Consider the following 13289-nt stretch of genomic DNA (forward strand, 5'->3'; position numbering starts at 1 on the left):
TAACGATACAACCCCCACTAGATCCTCCATCATCTTTTTTGGGCCTGTACTCCCCCACCCCCAGAGAAATTGGAATTCTGAGGCTGTCCTGATGGGTATGCCAGGTGGTGCTACCAGTGATAACTCAAAATGTAGCTTGGAGTGGACATATAGGAGACAGCAACCATGCTCCCATGTGTACACTCAGGAGAACTTAAAGGAGGAATTCAGAGGCTTACTCGCCAATGTTTACGAAAGCATTACTCACAAGAGCCAAAATAAGATAAAGCAGGGGAGTTGGGCAGTAGTGCAGCAGGTTAAGGGCATGTGGTGTGAAGCACAAGGACCAACAAAAGGATCCTGGTTCGAGCCCCCAGCTCCCCACCTGCAGGGGAGTCGCTTCACAGGCGGTGGTGAAACAGGTCTGCGGGTGTCTGTCTTTCTTTCCCCCCTTCTGTCTTTCCCTCCTCTCTCCATTTCTCTCTGTCCTATCCAACAACAATCACATCAACAACAACAACAATAATAACCACAACAACAATGAAACAACAAGGGCAACAAAAGGGGAAAAAAATGGATTCCAGGAGCAGTGTACTCGTGGTGCAGGCACCAAGCTCCACCTATAACCCCGGAGGAAAAAAAAAAAGTACAAGGAGAGAGCATTTCATACTTGCTCTTAAAAAAATTTTTGGGGGGGCCAGGTAGTGGCACACCTGGTTGAGCGCACATGTTGCAATGTTCAAGGACCCAGGTTCGAGCCCCTGGTCCCCACCTGCAGGGGGAAAGCTTTGCAGAGGTGAAGAAAGGCTGCAGGTGTCTTCCGTCTTCCCCTCCTCTCTCCATTTCTCTCTGTCCTATCTAACAACGACAACATCAATAACAACAACAACAATAACTACAACAACAATGAAAAACAACAATGGCAACAAAAGGGAAAATAAATTTAAAAAAATAAAGTATCTGCGTTCACACTCTACCCTTTGACAGCTTGCAGCTTAAAAAAAAAGTCACTGGGAGTCGGGCTGTAGCGCAGTGGGTTAAGCGCAGGTGGCGCAAAGCACAAGGACCGGCATAAGGGTCCCGGTTCGAACCCCGGGTCCCCACCTGTAGGGGAGTCACTTCATAGGCGGTGAAGCAGGTCTGCAGGTGTCTATCTTTCTCTCTTCCTCTCTGTCTTCCCCTCCTCTCTCCATTTCTCTCTTTCCTATCCAACAACGACAACAACAATAATAACTACAACAATAAAACAACAAGGGCAACAAAAGGGAATAAATAAATTAAATAAATATTAAAAAAAAAAAAGTCACTTAGGGGGCCAGGGGATGGCACACCTGGTTGAGTGCACACTTTAAAACATGCAAGGACCCAGGTTCAAGTCATCGGTCCCCAACTGCAAGGGGCAAGTTTTGTGAGTGGTAGTGAGGCAGTGCTGCAGGTGTCTCTTTACCTCTTCCTCTCTATCTCCCCCTTCCTCTCAATTTCCGGCTGTCTCTATTCAATAAATAAATAAAGATAATTTTAAAAAGTTTTTTTAAATGTCATTTAGAAATGCTTTTGGCTTCCACATTTATAAAACACACACTTCCCATAAATATATGGAGGAAACAATGGTTGAAAAAAGGGGGAGGGAGCTGGGTAGTGGCATACCCAGTTAAGGACACGTACTGTAGCACGCAGTACTAGGAGCCAAGCAAGGATCCGGGTTCTGGCTCTAACTCCCCGCCTGCAGGAGGGATGCTTCATACATGGTGAAATGGGTCTGCAGGTGTCTCTCTCTCTCTCTCCCCCTCTCTACCTTTCACTCCTCTCTCAATGTCTCTTTGTCCTATCCAATAAAATGGGGAAAAAATGGCCACCAGGAACAGTTGGATTGATAGTGCAGGCATCGAGCCCCAGCGATATACCCTGATGGCAAAAAAAATAATAATAATAACACTAATAAAATAAAAGAAAAGAAAACTTTCTTTGGAAAGCATGACCAGTGCTTCTCATTCACCAATTGACTATCTGTCTTCATTCATAGCCTTAAACATTCACTGTATTGACAAACTGAGGGTATGTGTGTGTGTTGTATCTTTTTTTTATTGCCACCAGGGTTATCACTGGGACTCAGTGACAGCACTAAAAAAACCACCACAGGAAGAATGGCAGCCAATTTCCCCTGGCTTTGTTTCAGGACGAACTGAGAGGAGAAGCTGAGATAGAGAAGGAGAACTTCTGACAGACACCTGCAGATCTGCTTCACTGCTTGGTGAAGCTTTCCCCTTGCAGGTGGGAAGCCAGGGCTCGAACCTATGTCCTTGTGCACGGTAACGTGTGCGCTCAACCAGGTGTGCCACTGCACCTACTAAGGTTATTTTAACTTCAGAACAAAAAACAAATGTGTGAGCAGGGCAGGAATGACATATAGATAAAGTGTGTATACTTCACATGCACAAGGCCATGGCCTACCTCTCCCAAACCAAAACCAACCAACCTAACAAACAAACAAACAAAAAAACAGTTTGCTTTCCAGGCCTTTCTACAAATATGGTTTATAAAAAACAAAGCTAAACAAAACTACCGGAAATCACTGAAAAGCTAAATAAATCTACATAAGCAAAATAACACTGACTCTGAGGAGGTCATGTTCTTATTTGACCCTCAGTAAGGTGCATGACAACCCCCCCCCCCCCCCCCCCCGTGCATTACCTTGACAAAGAGCGGAAGTCTATTTTCCTTGAAGGCAAAAAAGCTGAAAATATGGTGTTGGCCACTCTTGGTTAATGGCACGAGGTTGCCGAAACAGTCAACGTAGATGGGCTTTCCTTCTAGGACCTGAAAGAAACAGAGAAATCACACAGGCTATGACAGCTGCTGTTACTTCTAGTACTTTACATAGGACTGGGGAGATAGCATAATGGTTATGCAAACAGACTCTCCTGCCTGAGCCTCCAAAGTCCCATGTTCAATCCCCTGCACCACTGTAAGCCAGAGCTGAGAAGTACTCTGGTAAAAAAAAAAAAAAAAAAGAAAAAGAAAAAAGAAAAATAAAAAAGACAGTAGTCCTTTACATGAAGATATGCTGGTTTGGCTTGGAGCAGTCCTTATATGAAAAGGCAGACAGCCATCTTTAAATTGCTGGCAAACACTGGCAAAGCATGACTGGCAGCCTCTTTTCTGGTCCACGATGGGAATCTTAGAATAGAGGACAATTAAATTGGGCATCTTATCCTGGCCAACAATACATGTTTCATAATTAACTCTTAATTCTCTGGCTGCGTAGCTCTCAACATCACAGTGAGCTGCGGCACTTGGGCTCCATACTCAAAGGCTTACTGTTACAGCAGATTCTGAAATGAGGTCATGTAGCCGAGTGCTCCAAGTCATGCAGTCCAGTCTCCGCCATTTACACATAGAACATTTATCCCAAACTAGTTAAAAGAAAAAAAAGGAACATCAAGGAAAGTTTACAAAAAAAAATGGGGGGGAGTTGGGCAGTAGCACAGCGGGTTAAGTGCACTCGGTGCAAAGTGCAAGGACCCTCACAAGGATCCCGCTTTGAGCCCCTTGCTCCCCACCTGCCAACAATGCCAGTAATAAAATGTGAGGAAGTACACAGACAGCATTAATAAACATGACTGAGGGAGCGCAAGGACCGGCATAAGGATCCCGGTTCAAGCCCCCGGCTCCCCACCTGCAGGGGAGTCGCTTCACAGGCGGTGAAGCAGGTCTGTAGGTATCTATCTTTCTCTCCCCCTCTGTCTTCCCCTCCTCTCTCCATTTCTCTCTGTCCTATCCAACAACAATGACATAAATAATAACTACAACAATAAAACAAGGGCAACAAAAGGGAATAAATAAAAAAATTGGGGTAGAGGTAGATAGCATAATGGTTATACAAAGACTCTTGTGCCTGCGGCTCTGAAGACCCAGGTTGAATCTCCCGTACCACCATAAGCCAGAGCTAAGCAGTGCTCTGGTAAAAAAAAAAAAAAAAAAAACAAAAAACTGAACTTCTAAATTTTTTAAAAAATATTTATTTATTCCCTTTTTGTTGCCCTTGTTGTTTTTATTGTTATAGTTATTATTGTCGTTGTTAGATAGGACAGAGAGAAATGGAGAGAGGAGGGGATGAAGGGGAGAGAAAGACTTGTGAAGTGACTCCCCTGCAGGTGGGGAACCAGGGGTGAACTCCTATAGTTACACTTTGAATTTATTTATTTATTTTTTGTTTGATTGATTGATTTTTATTTTTGCCACCAGGGTTATTATTGGGATTCGGTGCCTGCACTACGAATCCACTGCTCCTGGCGGCCATTTTCACCATTTTTGTTGCCATTGCTGTTGTTATTGTAGTTATTGCTATTGTTGTTGTTGGATAGGAGAGAGAGAAATGGAGAGAGGAGGGGAAGACAGGAAGACAGAGGGGAAGAGAAAGACAGACACCTGCAGATCTGCTTCACCACATGTGAAGCGGCCCCCCTCTCCCCCACACAGGTTGGGACCCTTGTGCTTCGCACCACGTGCACTTACCCCACTGCACTACCGCCTGGACCCCTTGTTTATTTATTTTTGCTGCTGGGGCTTTGTGCCAGTATAATTCTCTGCTCTTGGTGGATGTTTGTTGTTCACTAGGCCAGGCTGAGATTTTTCAGATAGAAAGAGACAGAGGAAGACACCACAGAAGCCTCCCCTAAGGGCAGTGGGTGGGTGGGTGGGGTGGTGGACTTGAACCTATGAGGCTCCCTCTTTGCTTGGTGCTGGGGGCTCAAACCCAGGAACCCACACATGGCAGACTGGGTTCTCTAGGGTGAATTATCTCCCTTTATCTTATACTTTGAATTTTGCGATAAATAACAATTTTCCCAAAGCAGTAGTTCTTTTATTTTTGTCATCAAGGTTATTGTTATACCCAATACCTGGTGAATTAGGCCACTAGTGCAGGTGGCCTCACGCTTTGTCTTTCTTTCTGACAGAAAGGAAGAGAAAGAGAGAGCCAGGGAAAGGAAGAGAAAATGCAGAGAGGAGAAGACACGTGGGCAGGACAGCACTGCTCTACCATGTGTAAAGCTTCCCCACTGCAGGTGGGGTCTTTAACGTGGGTGCTCACACTCCACCGAATGAAGCACCTCCTGGCCCCTCAAAGCAATTTTTATAAGGGTCTTTGGGGGAGTCGGGCAGTAGCACAGGTGGCACAAAGCGCAAGGACCGGCATAAGGATCCCGGTTCGAGCCCTCGGGCTTCTGCTGAGCCTCTCACAGTCTCGCATGGGCCTATCTGTTCCTGTTTATTGGGTATGTGAGCATCCAGCTAAATCAAGCTTAAACATCTTGTACAGAAACACAAACACCTTAAGGGTACGCATAAAATATCTTTATTTACGGAGGCTGGGCAGTAACACGGAGGGTTAAGCGCACGTGGCGCTAAGCAGAAGGACCAGAGTAAGGATCCCGGTTCCCCACCTGCAGGGAAGTCGCTCCACAAGTGGTGAAGCAGGTCTGCAGATGTCTAGCATTCTCTCCCCGTCTCTGTCTTCCCCTCCTCTCTCCATTTCTCTTTGTCCCATCCAACAACAATAATAACTACAACAATAAAACAACAAGGGCAACAAAAGGGAATAAAAAAATAAATAAATGTTTGTTTTTTTTTACTATTTATTTATTTTCCCTTTTGTTGCCCTTGTTATTTTTATTGTTGTTGTTGTTGGATAGGACAGAGAGAAATGGAGAGAGGAGGGGAAGACAGAGAGGGGGGCGCGAAAGACACCTGCAGACCTGCTTCACTGCCTGTGAAGCGATTCCCTTGCAGGTGGGGAGCCGGGGGCTCGAACCGGGATCCTTATTCTGGTCCTTACACTTAGCGCCACATGCACTTATCCCACTGCACTACTGCCCAACTCCCGTAAATAAAAGGTATTTTATGCGTACCCTTAACGTGTTTGTGTTTCTGTACAAGATGTTTAAGCTTGATTTAGCTGGATGCTCACATACCCAATAATTAGGAACAGATAGGCCCATGCAAGACTGTGAGAGGCTCAGCAGAAGCCCATCATGAGACGTTACACCTTGTGTCTGCCATTCCACACCCCCTTTCCTCTCACTACTGACGGTAGCATGAAGTTTATTTCTCACCCTTGAGATGCAAGCCAAACTCTGCTTCCCAGCACCCAGAAAGCCCCCACATAGTCTACACAGACACACACACAGACACACACACAGACACACACACACACAGTCCATGTTTTCTTTGCAAGAAGTACCTCCACATCCCTGCTTCTGGCCACTTCAGCGAAGTTTTCCTGTTGCTCAAGGGTCTTGTCCACTTTGTCATCCGTCATGCAGAAGCATCTCAGCCTGGCTTCAATGGGGTCGTGGGATTTGGCAAACACCACGAATTTGGCCATGTACGGGACACAGATGATCTCTCTATACACTTGCGAAGCAAAGGGGACAGATTCCTGGATTTGCCGACAGTCCACCAGCCAGAACCTGGGAAAGGAAATAAAGATAGTTGGCTGGATCTTCAAGTGGCCCGGCTGGAAAAGGACAAAATCAGGTCTTCCAACAGGACTGAGGTCGTAATTCAATGATGAAAAAGGAAGTGAGAGAAGGAAAAAGTCAAAGTAGAAGGGAAGAAAACTGGGAAGGGGACTGGGTAGTGCTGCACCTGGTAAAATGTTTATCTATCCCTGTGCACAAGGACCCGGGTTCAAGCCCTTAGTCCCAGTGCTTCTAAAGTGGGTGAATCAGTGATGCAGACCATCCCCGCCCCCCACCTCTCGCCATGCCCACCCTTCCCTTTCGATTTCTCCCTGTCTCTGTACAAAACAAATACATAGATGAATTAATTAATTTTCAAAAAAGGAAGATGGGAGAAAAAAAGAAGTGAGAGAAAGAGAAAAAGTTAAGAGCATGCGTTCTAAGATCAGCTACTGCACAGGCATGAATTTTTCCCTGGAGACGCTTGCAGTGTCACATCTTCAGAACTGCACCTTGGTGTTTGAGAATCCTTTAGTGGCTCAATCCCAACAGCTGTGAAAAAGGAAATGCTATGAAAAAGTATTTCTCTGTGCAAGTTTGCTTTCCTCCATGCCTCTCCCTCGTCCCCATGCCATTTCCTGAAAGTCTCGGCACCCCATCGTTCTTTTTCCAAGACTGCCTTGCGTAGACAGGTGAAGTCACGGTTTCCTACAAGCAGTGCTTACCATGTCTCTAAGTGGCTGTAAGGTCATTTTGCCATCAAAGAGAGGAGAACAAAAAAAGAAGTACTAGAGGGAGCAATCACAAACGAGGCAATGAGTAGGGTTTTTGTTTGTTTGTTTGTTTTTACTTTTCGTGGCTGAGCTTTACTGAAACTTAACTTTCCTTTCCTTTTCTTCTTCTTTCCTGCCTTTTCTTTCTTTCCCTTCAGTCCTTGCTTCCTTGCTTATTTTCTCTCCCTTCCCCCCCCCCCCCCTTTTCAGAACACTACTCAGCTGTGGCTTATGGTGGTGCAGGAGACTGAACCTGGGAATTGAGAGCCTTAAGCAAGAGTTCCTTGGCAAAGCCATTATGCTCTCTCCCACCCAGTCCAAGCATTTAAAGACCGTTGCTTATGCTCTGAGACTCCTAAGCACTGCCAAGTACAAGAGAAGAAATACAATAATGACTTTCTGACTAATTTGTGGTCTCCTCCCCCCACCTCACTCTCCCTCTCCCTCACTTTTCCTTCCTCCCTCCCTTCCTCCCTTCCTCCCTTCCTTTCTTTTTTCCAATAAGGACTATTGTTGGGGTTTGGTGCCCACATGACGCCACTGCTCCCAGGGGTCACTTCTTTCTTTTCCTCTAGATAGAAGGTGATAGTGCCTGGAAAATTGTACCCAGATATTATTTCTCCATTTCTCCACTGATTCATTTTCCATCTTTTACTATATTGTTACAGCTTCCTGACGGTCCTTGAGCTCTGCCCCCAGAAGTCGTAAGAAAGACGACTTCTGGGGGCCAGGTGGCGCACCTGGTGAGTACACATGTTACAATGCGTAAGGATGTGGGTTCGAGCCCCTGGTCTCCACCTGCAGGGGAAAAGCTTCACAAGTGGTGAAGCAGGTCTGCAAGTGTCTCTCTGTCCCTCACCCTCTCTTTCCCTCCCTTCCCTCTCAATTTCTGACTGTCTCTATCCAAAAAATAAATAAAGATAATAAAAAACAAACAAAAAGACAACTTCTCTGTAAAGGCAAAGGGCCAGAAGACAGACTCTTTGTTTCTTTTTCCAACTTTCTCTTTATACACTTCCAAACATCCATTCTACATCCTCTCGCTTTGAGACTTTTTTTTTTTTTTGCCTCCAGGTTATTGCCGGGGCTTGGTGCCTGCACCAGGAACCCATTGCTCCTGGAGACCGTTTTTTCCCCTTTTGTTGGCCTTGTTTTTTTTTCTTTTATCATTGTTGTGGTTATTATTATTGTTGTTGTTGCTGTCATTGGATAGGACAGAGAGAAATGGAGAGAGAAGGGGAAGACAGAGAGGGGGAGAGAAAGACAGACACCTGCAGACCTGCTTCACCGCCTGGGAAGCGACTCCCCTGCAGGTGGGAAGCCGGGGGCTCGAACCGGGATCCTTACACTAGTCCTTGCGCTTTGCGCTATATGCGCTTAACCCACTGCGCTACTGCCTGACCCCTAAGACTTTTTTTAAAAAATTATTTATTATTGGATAGAGACAGAGAGAAATTGAGAGTGGGAGATAGGGAGAGAGACAAAGAGACACCTGCAGACCTGCTTCACCACTCATGAAGCTTTTCCCCTGCAGGTGGTAACCGGGGGCCTGAACCAGAGTCCTTGTGCACTGCAGGGTGTGCGCTTAACCAGGTGCACCACCGCCTGGCCCCAAGACTTTTCCTCACTGCTGATCACCCTCTTTACTCTGACTCATTCTCCCTAATTTAGAAACATTCCTTGGCTTTCCTCAGCCTCTCAGCCTCTTCAAGTTTCTCACCTGCCTTCACTTCACACATGGACACTTTCAACCATTTCAAGCTTACAAGTTAGTGGTGTTAAGTAAATTCACAATGTTGTACAACAGTCCAGCACTATCGATGTCTACAACATTCCGTCATTCCAAAGAGAAAGATGACAGTTAAACAGTAACTCCTAATTGTTGTCTCCAACCCAGCTCCGGATAACCTCTCATTTCCTTTTAGTAGCTATTTGGGGCACACAGTTTAAGTAGTGCAGTACTGTAGTGAAGGAGGTGGGGAGAAAGGGAGGGGGGGAGGGAGAGACTGTCTCTGACTTATTTCAATTAGGATGTTTTCAAAGTATAGTTCCTGGCTATTAACAGGCACGCAACATTAACCTTCCTCCTCCTGCCAAGTCAACTAGACTCTTTTCCCAATGTCTTCAATTGTCTGGGATTTAGTTATGGCTAAGTGTATTAAAAACAAAACTCCAGAATAATTAGAGCTAACAGCAGTCCCTCAACAATCATGCCTGACTCCCTGCCCTATCCTCAAGGTCTTCTATGAACAGGGTTGATAATCAACATTCCAAGATTCTCTCTTCCTTCTGCTTTTTGCTTTGCCAGGCACTCATCCGGGCATGATCTCACCACTGCAGAGCTGACTTCCTCTCCACTTTTATTTTAGATGGTGTGTGTGTGTGTGTGTGTGTATGTCTGAGAGAAAGAGAGAGAGAGAGAGAGAGAGAGATGGGGGGACACAACAGCACCTGAGCTTCCCTCAGTGCTATGGTACTACCATGGGGTGCTTGGCAATGCAGGCTCCCTACCTGGTGAGCTAGCTTCTGATGCTTCTAGGATTCTACACAAATGAGAGAGGCCATAAAGATCACTGCTGCCATTACCGAGGGCCTCCTGCATCCTACCTTTGACCACGACCCTCTCTTTCACTGATTAGTTTCCTTTAGGCCTTCTGAGTCACTTCTCAGACATGCTCTCTGACCGCCCTGATGTGACAGCTTCCTCTAACAGCCTTAGTGCTTCAGAGGGGATGCATTCTGAGCGTATCATTTTCTGGCATCACGCGATGAGGCCCAAGGGGCAAGATCCAGGTGACTCACTTATACACACACACACACACACACACACACACACACAAGCAGAGACTCAAGGGAGGGGGGTGGAGAGCCACGTGGTGGAGCTGTGTAAGGGGTAAGGGTCTTCACCCAAGTCTGCTTGCCCCTTCTCCTCTGACTTAAAAAAAGAGCCACTTCCAATTGCAGTTGGTTCATCCGTGCAACAGACACCTGCCTCTGCAGTCACTTAGGTCACCAGAGCTGGCCTAGTCATCACACAGGCAGTAAGTGGGCAAATGTTTAGCAGTTCGGGATGGGTAACGCAACTGGGAGACGGACGAAGAGTATGTGGACTGAGTAGTTTCGTGCAGACACAGCAAACAAAACCGTAGCTTCGGACAGGGGTAGATAGCATAATGGTTACGCCAAGAGACTCCAGCCAGAGGCTCCAAAGTCCCAGGTTCAGTCCCCTGCACCACCATATATCAGAGTTGAGCAGTGCTCTGGTGAAAAAAAAAAAAAAACGTAGCTTCAGCTTTTCAGAGACGGGAGATACTTAGAGGTGTCGTCTGTAACCATCTCAGAGGCATTAGAGAGAACCCAGTGGGCTGTCTGTGGTCATTATCATGCTGATGGAGAAGGCTGTTCAGGCTTCCCTGGGCAGAGGACCTCACCCATGTGTCCTGGAACCCCACCTCCCCAGAGCCCTGCCCCACTAGGGAAAGATAGAAACAGGCTGGGGGTATGGATCCACCTGCCAACACCCATGTCCAGTGGAGAAGCAATTACAGAAGCCAGACCTCTTACCTTCTGCAACCCAAAAAAGAATTTTGATCCGTACTCCCAGAGTGGGAGAAATGAGAGGAGCAAGAGGGGAAGAGGGTTCTGAACTCCAGCTCCATCAGCAACCGCATAGAGAGGAAGAAAAAAGGATGGACATTTGGCTGTAGTAATAGGATTATGTGTAGCTTGGAAAGAAAGAGAAGATGGGATGATAATAATGATGATAATAATAAGCAACTATATACAAATATAGACATAGTTGTAGAAATAGTATTTAACCTGTACCTATGACTCAGGAGAAATGCTGTAGCTTACAATAGAGGGATTGAGGATTCAGAACTCTAGCAGTGGGAATGGTTTGGAATTATATCTCTGTTGACATGTAATTTTATAAATCAATATTAAATCACTAATAAAATAAGTAAATAAATAGCGAAGGCTGTTCAAGCAGCATCAACAACGGGGAAACTGACAATTCTTTTTTTAGTGATTTAATAATGATTGGCAAGACCGTAGGATAAAAGGGGTTACAATTCCACAGGATTCCCACCACCAGAGCACCATATCCCATCCACTCCACTGGAAGCTTCCCTGTTCTTTATCCCTCTGGGCATCTGAACCAAAGATCTCTATGGGCCGCAGGTCGGAGTTCTGCTTCTGTAAGTGCTTCTCCACTGGACATGGGCGTTGGCAGGTCGATCTATACCCCCAGCCTGGGAAACTGATAATTCAAAGAACTTTGGGACTGAAAACTTTAGTGTTGACTGCTACAGCAGCAGACAACTCCTACAGCTGAATCCTCCACTGACTTTCCTTTGATGTTCATCCAAATGGCTATTCTATGTTTTGTTTGCTGGTGGGTCTGACTATTCTATGTTTTGTTTGCTGGTGGGGCAGATCCCCCCTTCCCCCCAAAAAATTCACAAGAATGCAAGAAACCCAACAGAAGATGCTTCTCAGGTGGCGGGGGGGGGGAGGGGGAGGCGGTGCAACAGTGTCACAGAGGGCTGTTCTGCTCTGGAAAGGCATACCTGGCAGACACATTGGTTGTGAAGGAAACACACTCATTGACAAACGTTAATGGCGTAGTTCCTGTAATATCTTCCCACTGAGCTGGGGTGGTTCCACCTGAAATAATAAGATTGTTGGGGGAGAATAATTAGGCAAAACTGCAGACTCTGGATTATCAAATAAAGTCTTTGTGATTCTAACTGCCATCCCACCCACTTTCCCAAAAAAGGCACTGCAAACACAGTGAGTAGAAATTCCTCCTTTAAAAAAAAAAAAAAAAAGACACATTGGAGACAAAGAGCCATTACCTCTCAGAGGGAGGATCTCTGGATAAATGCTTTATATGACCAGATGTTCTATTCTCTGCCTGATAACCAGAAGCTGCCATGGCAATGGAGAAACTCACCCTGAGGGGCAGCAGGTTAAGCGCACGTGGCGCGAAGCTCAAGGACCGGCGTAAGGATCCCAGTTCGAGCACCCAGCTCCCCACCTGCAGGGGAGTCGCTTCACAAGCGGTTAAGCAGGTCTTCCCCTCGTTTCTTGATTTCTCTCTGCCCTATCCAACAACAACAGTAACAACAACAACAACAAAAAAAAGAAAGTGTCGCAAAAAAAAAAAAAAGAAAGAAAGAAACTCACTCTGAAAGGGTGAGCTGCAGACAGAAGTTTCTTTGACCACAAAAGGAGTGCAAAAGTTAATATAAAATAATGAAAGACTCTCACTCCCTTTGGACCTCAGCTTCACGTTTTATGTAACTGTTTTCAAGAAAAGAAAATTTCTCCCAACTTACAAGTGAACACTGAAGGGGGGTGGGAGAAATGCTTGGGAATTATTAAGAACAAAATAAAGGCCGATACTGTGCACACATTACAGCATGCAAGGTCCTGAGTTCAAGCTCCAGGGTCCCCACCTGTAGGGGGGAAGCTTAGCAAATGAGGTTCAAATGTCACAGCACACAAAGTGTGGACTCCTTAGGGTCTATCGCATAAACACGAGTTCCTTTCACCTCTCCCTTCCCTATTTAATCAGCCGCTTTTTTTTTAATTAACGTGTTCGACCCTGTAGCCACCTTAAGGCAAAGGCCCCTGGGTGTTTCCAAGGATCTAAGTGATTTCTTTCAGAACTTTCTACTTTTTATCACCTGTTATGCTGCACAGTAATCTTAAGGTAGGTGCGTCTCCCCCGAATCCATTCAACATGACATCACTTGAAGCTTTGGGAATGGGGATGGTCATGGTAATTGGCTTGTGGAATTTTCTTCTCCGAGGTTCCAAAGTGACGATGGGGCTGAAGGTAGCTTTGTTGCCTAGAATCTTCTTAACCAGCTCACTGTGCATTGGTTGGGCCTTAGCAAAGAAAAATAATAGTTTCAATGATCCTGAAACCAACAACAAAGCATTATACTTCATGCCCTAATGTTTACTAAACACATTGCTGTTGACCTCATAGATCAGCTCTGTGGTTGCAAACCTTCTCTCTCTTTCTCTTTACCTCCAGAGTTATTGCTGGGGCTCAGTGCCAACA

The 13289-nt window shown here is 45.8% G+C and overlaps 1 protein-coding gene across 8 annotated transcripts in view; it reads right to left on the bottom strand.

Annotated features, from left to right (window-relative positions):
- Positions 1-13289, bottom strand: part of LOC103123836 (ankyrin-2) — a 181276-nt gene that overhangs the window by 47777 nt on the left and 120210 nt on the right. For all 8 annotated transcript variants that reach the window (XM_060186199.1, XM_060186198.1, XM_060186197.1 and 5 more), the window contains 4 exons: positions 12907-13111; positions 11785-11881; positions 6221-6449; positions 2671-2796 (listed from right to left, as the gene is read on the bottom strand). In XM_060186199.1, the coding sequence (XP_060042182.1) occupies positions 2671-2796; positions 6221-6449; positions 11785-11881; positions 12907-13111 (657 nt within the window). The remainder of the gene's footprint in view (positions 1-2670; positions 2797-6220; positions 6450-11784; positions 11882-12906; positions 13112-13289) is intronic.

Source organism: Erinaceus europaeus, chromosome 2 (assembly GCF_950295315.1).
Source record: "Erinaceus europaeus chromosome 2, mEriEur2.1, whole genome shotgun sequence".
NCBI lineage: Eukaryota > Metazoa > Chordata > Mammalia > Eulipotyphla > Erinaceidae > Erinaceus > Erinaceus europaeus.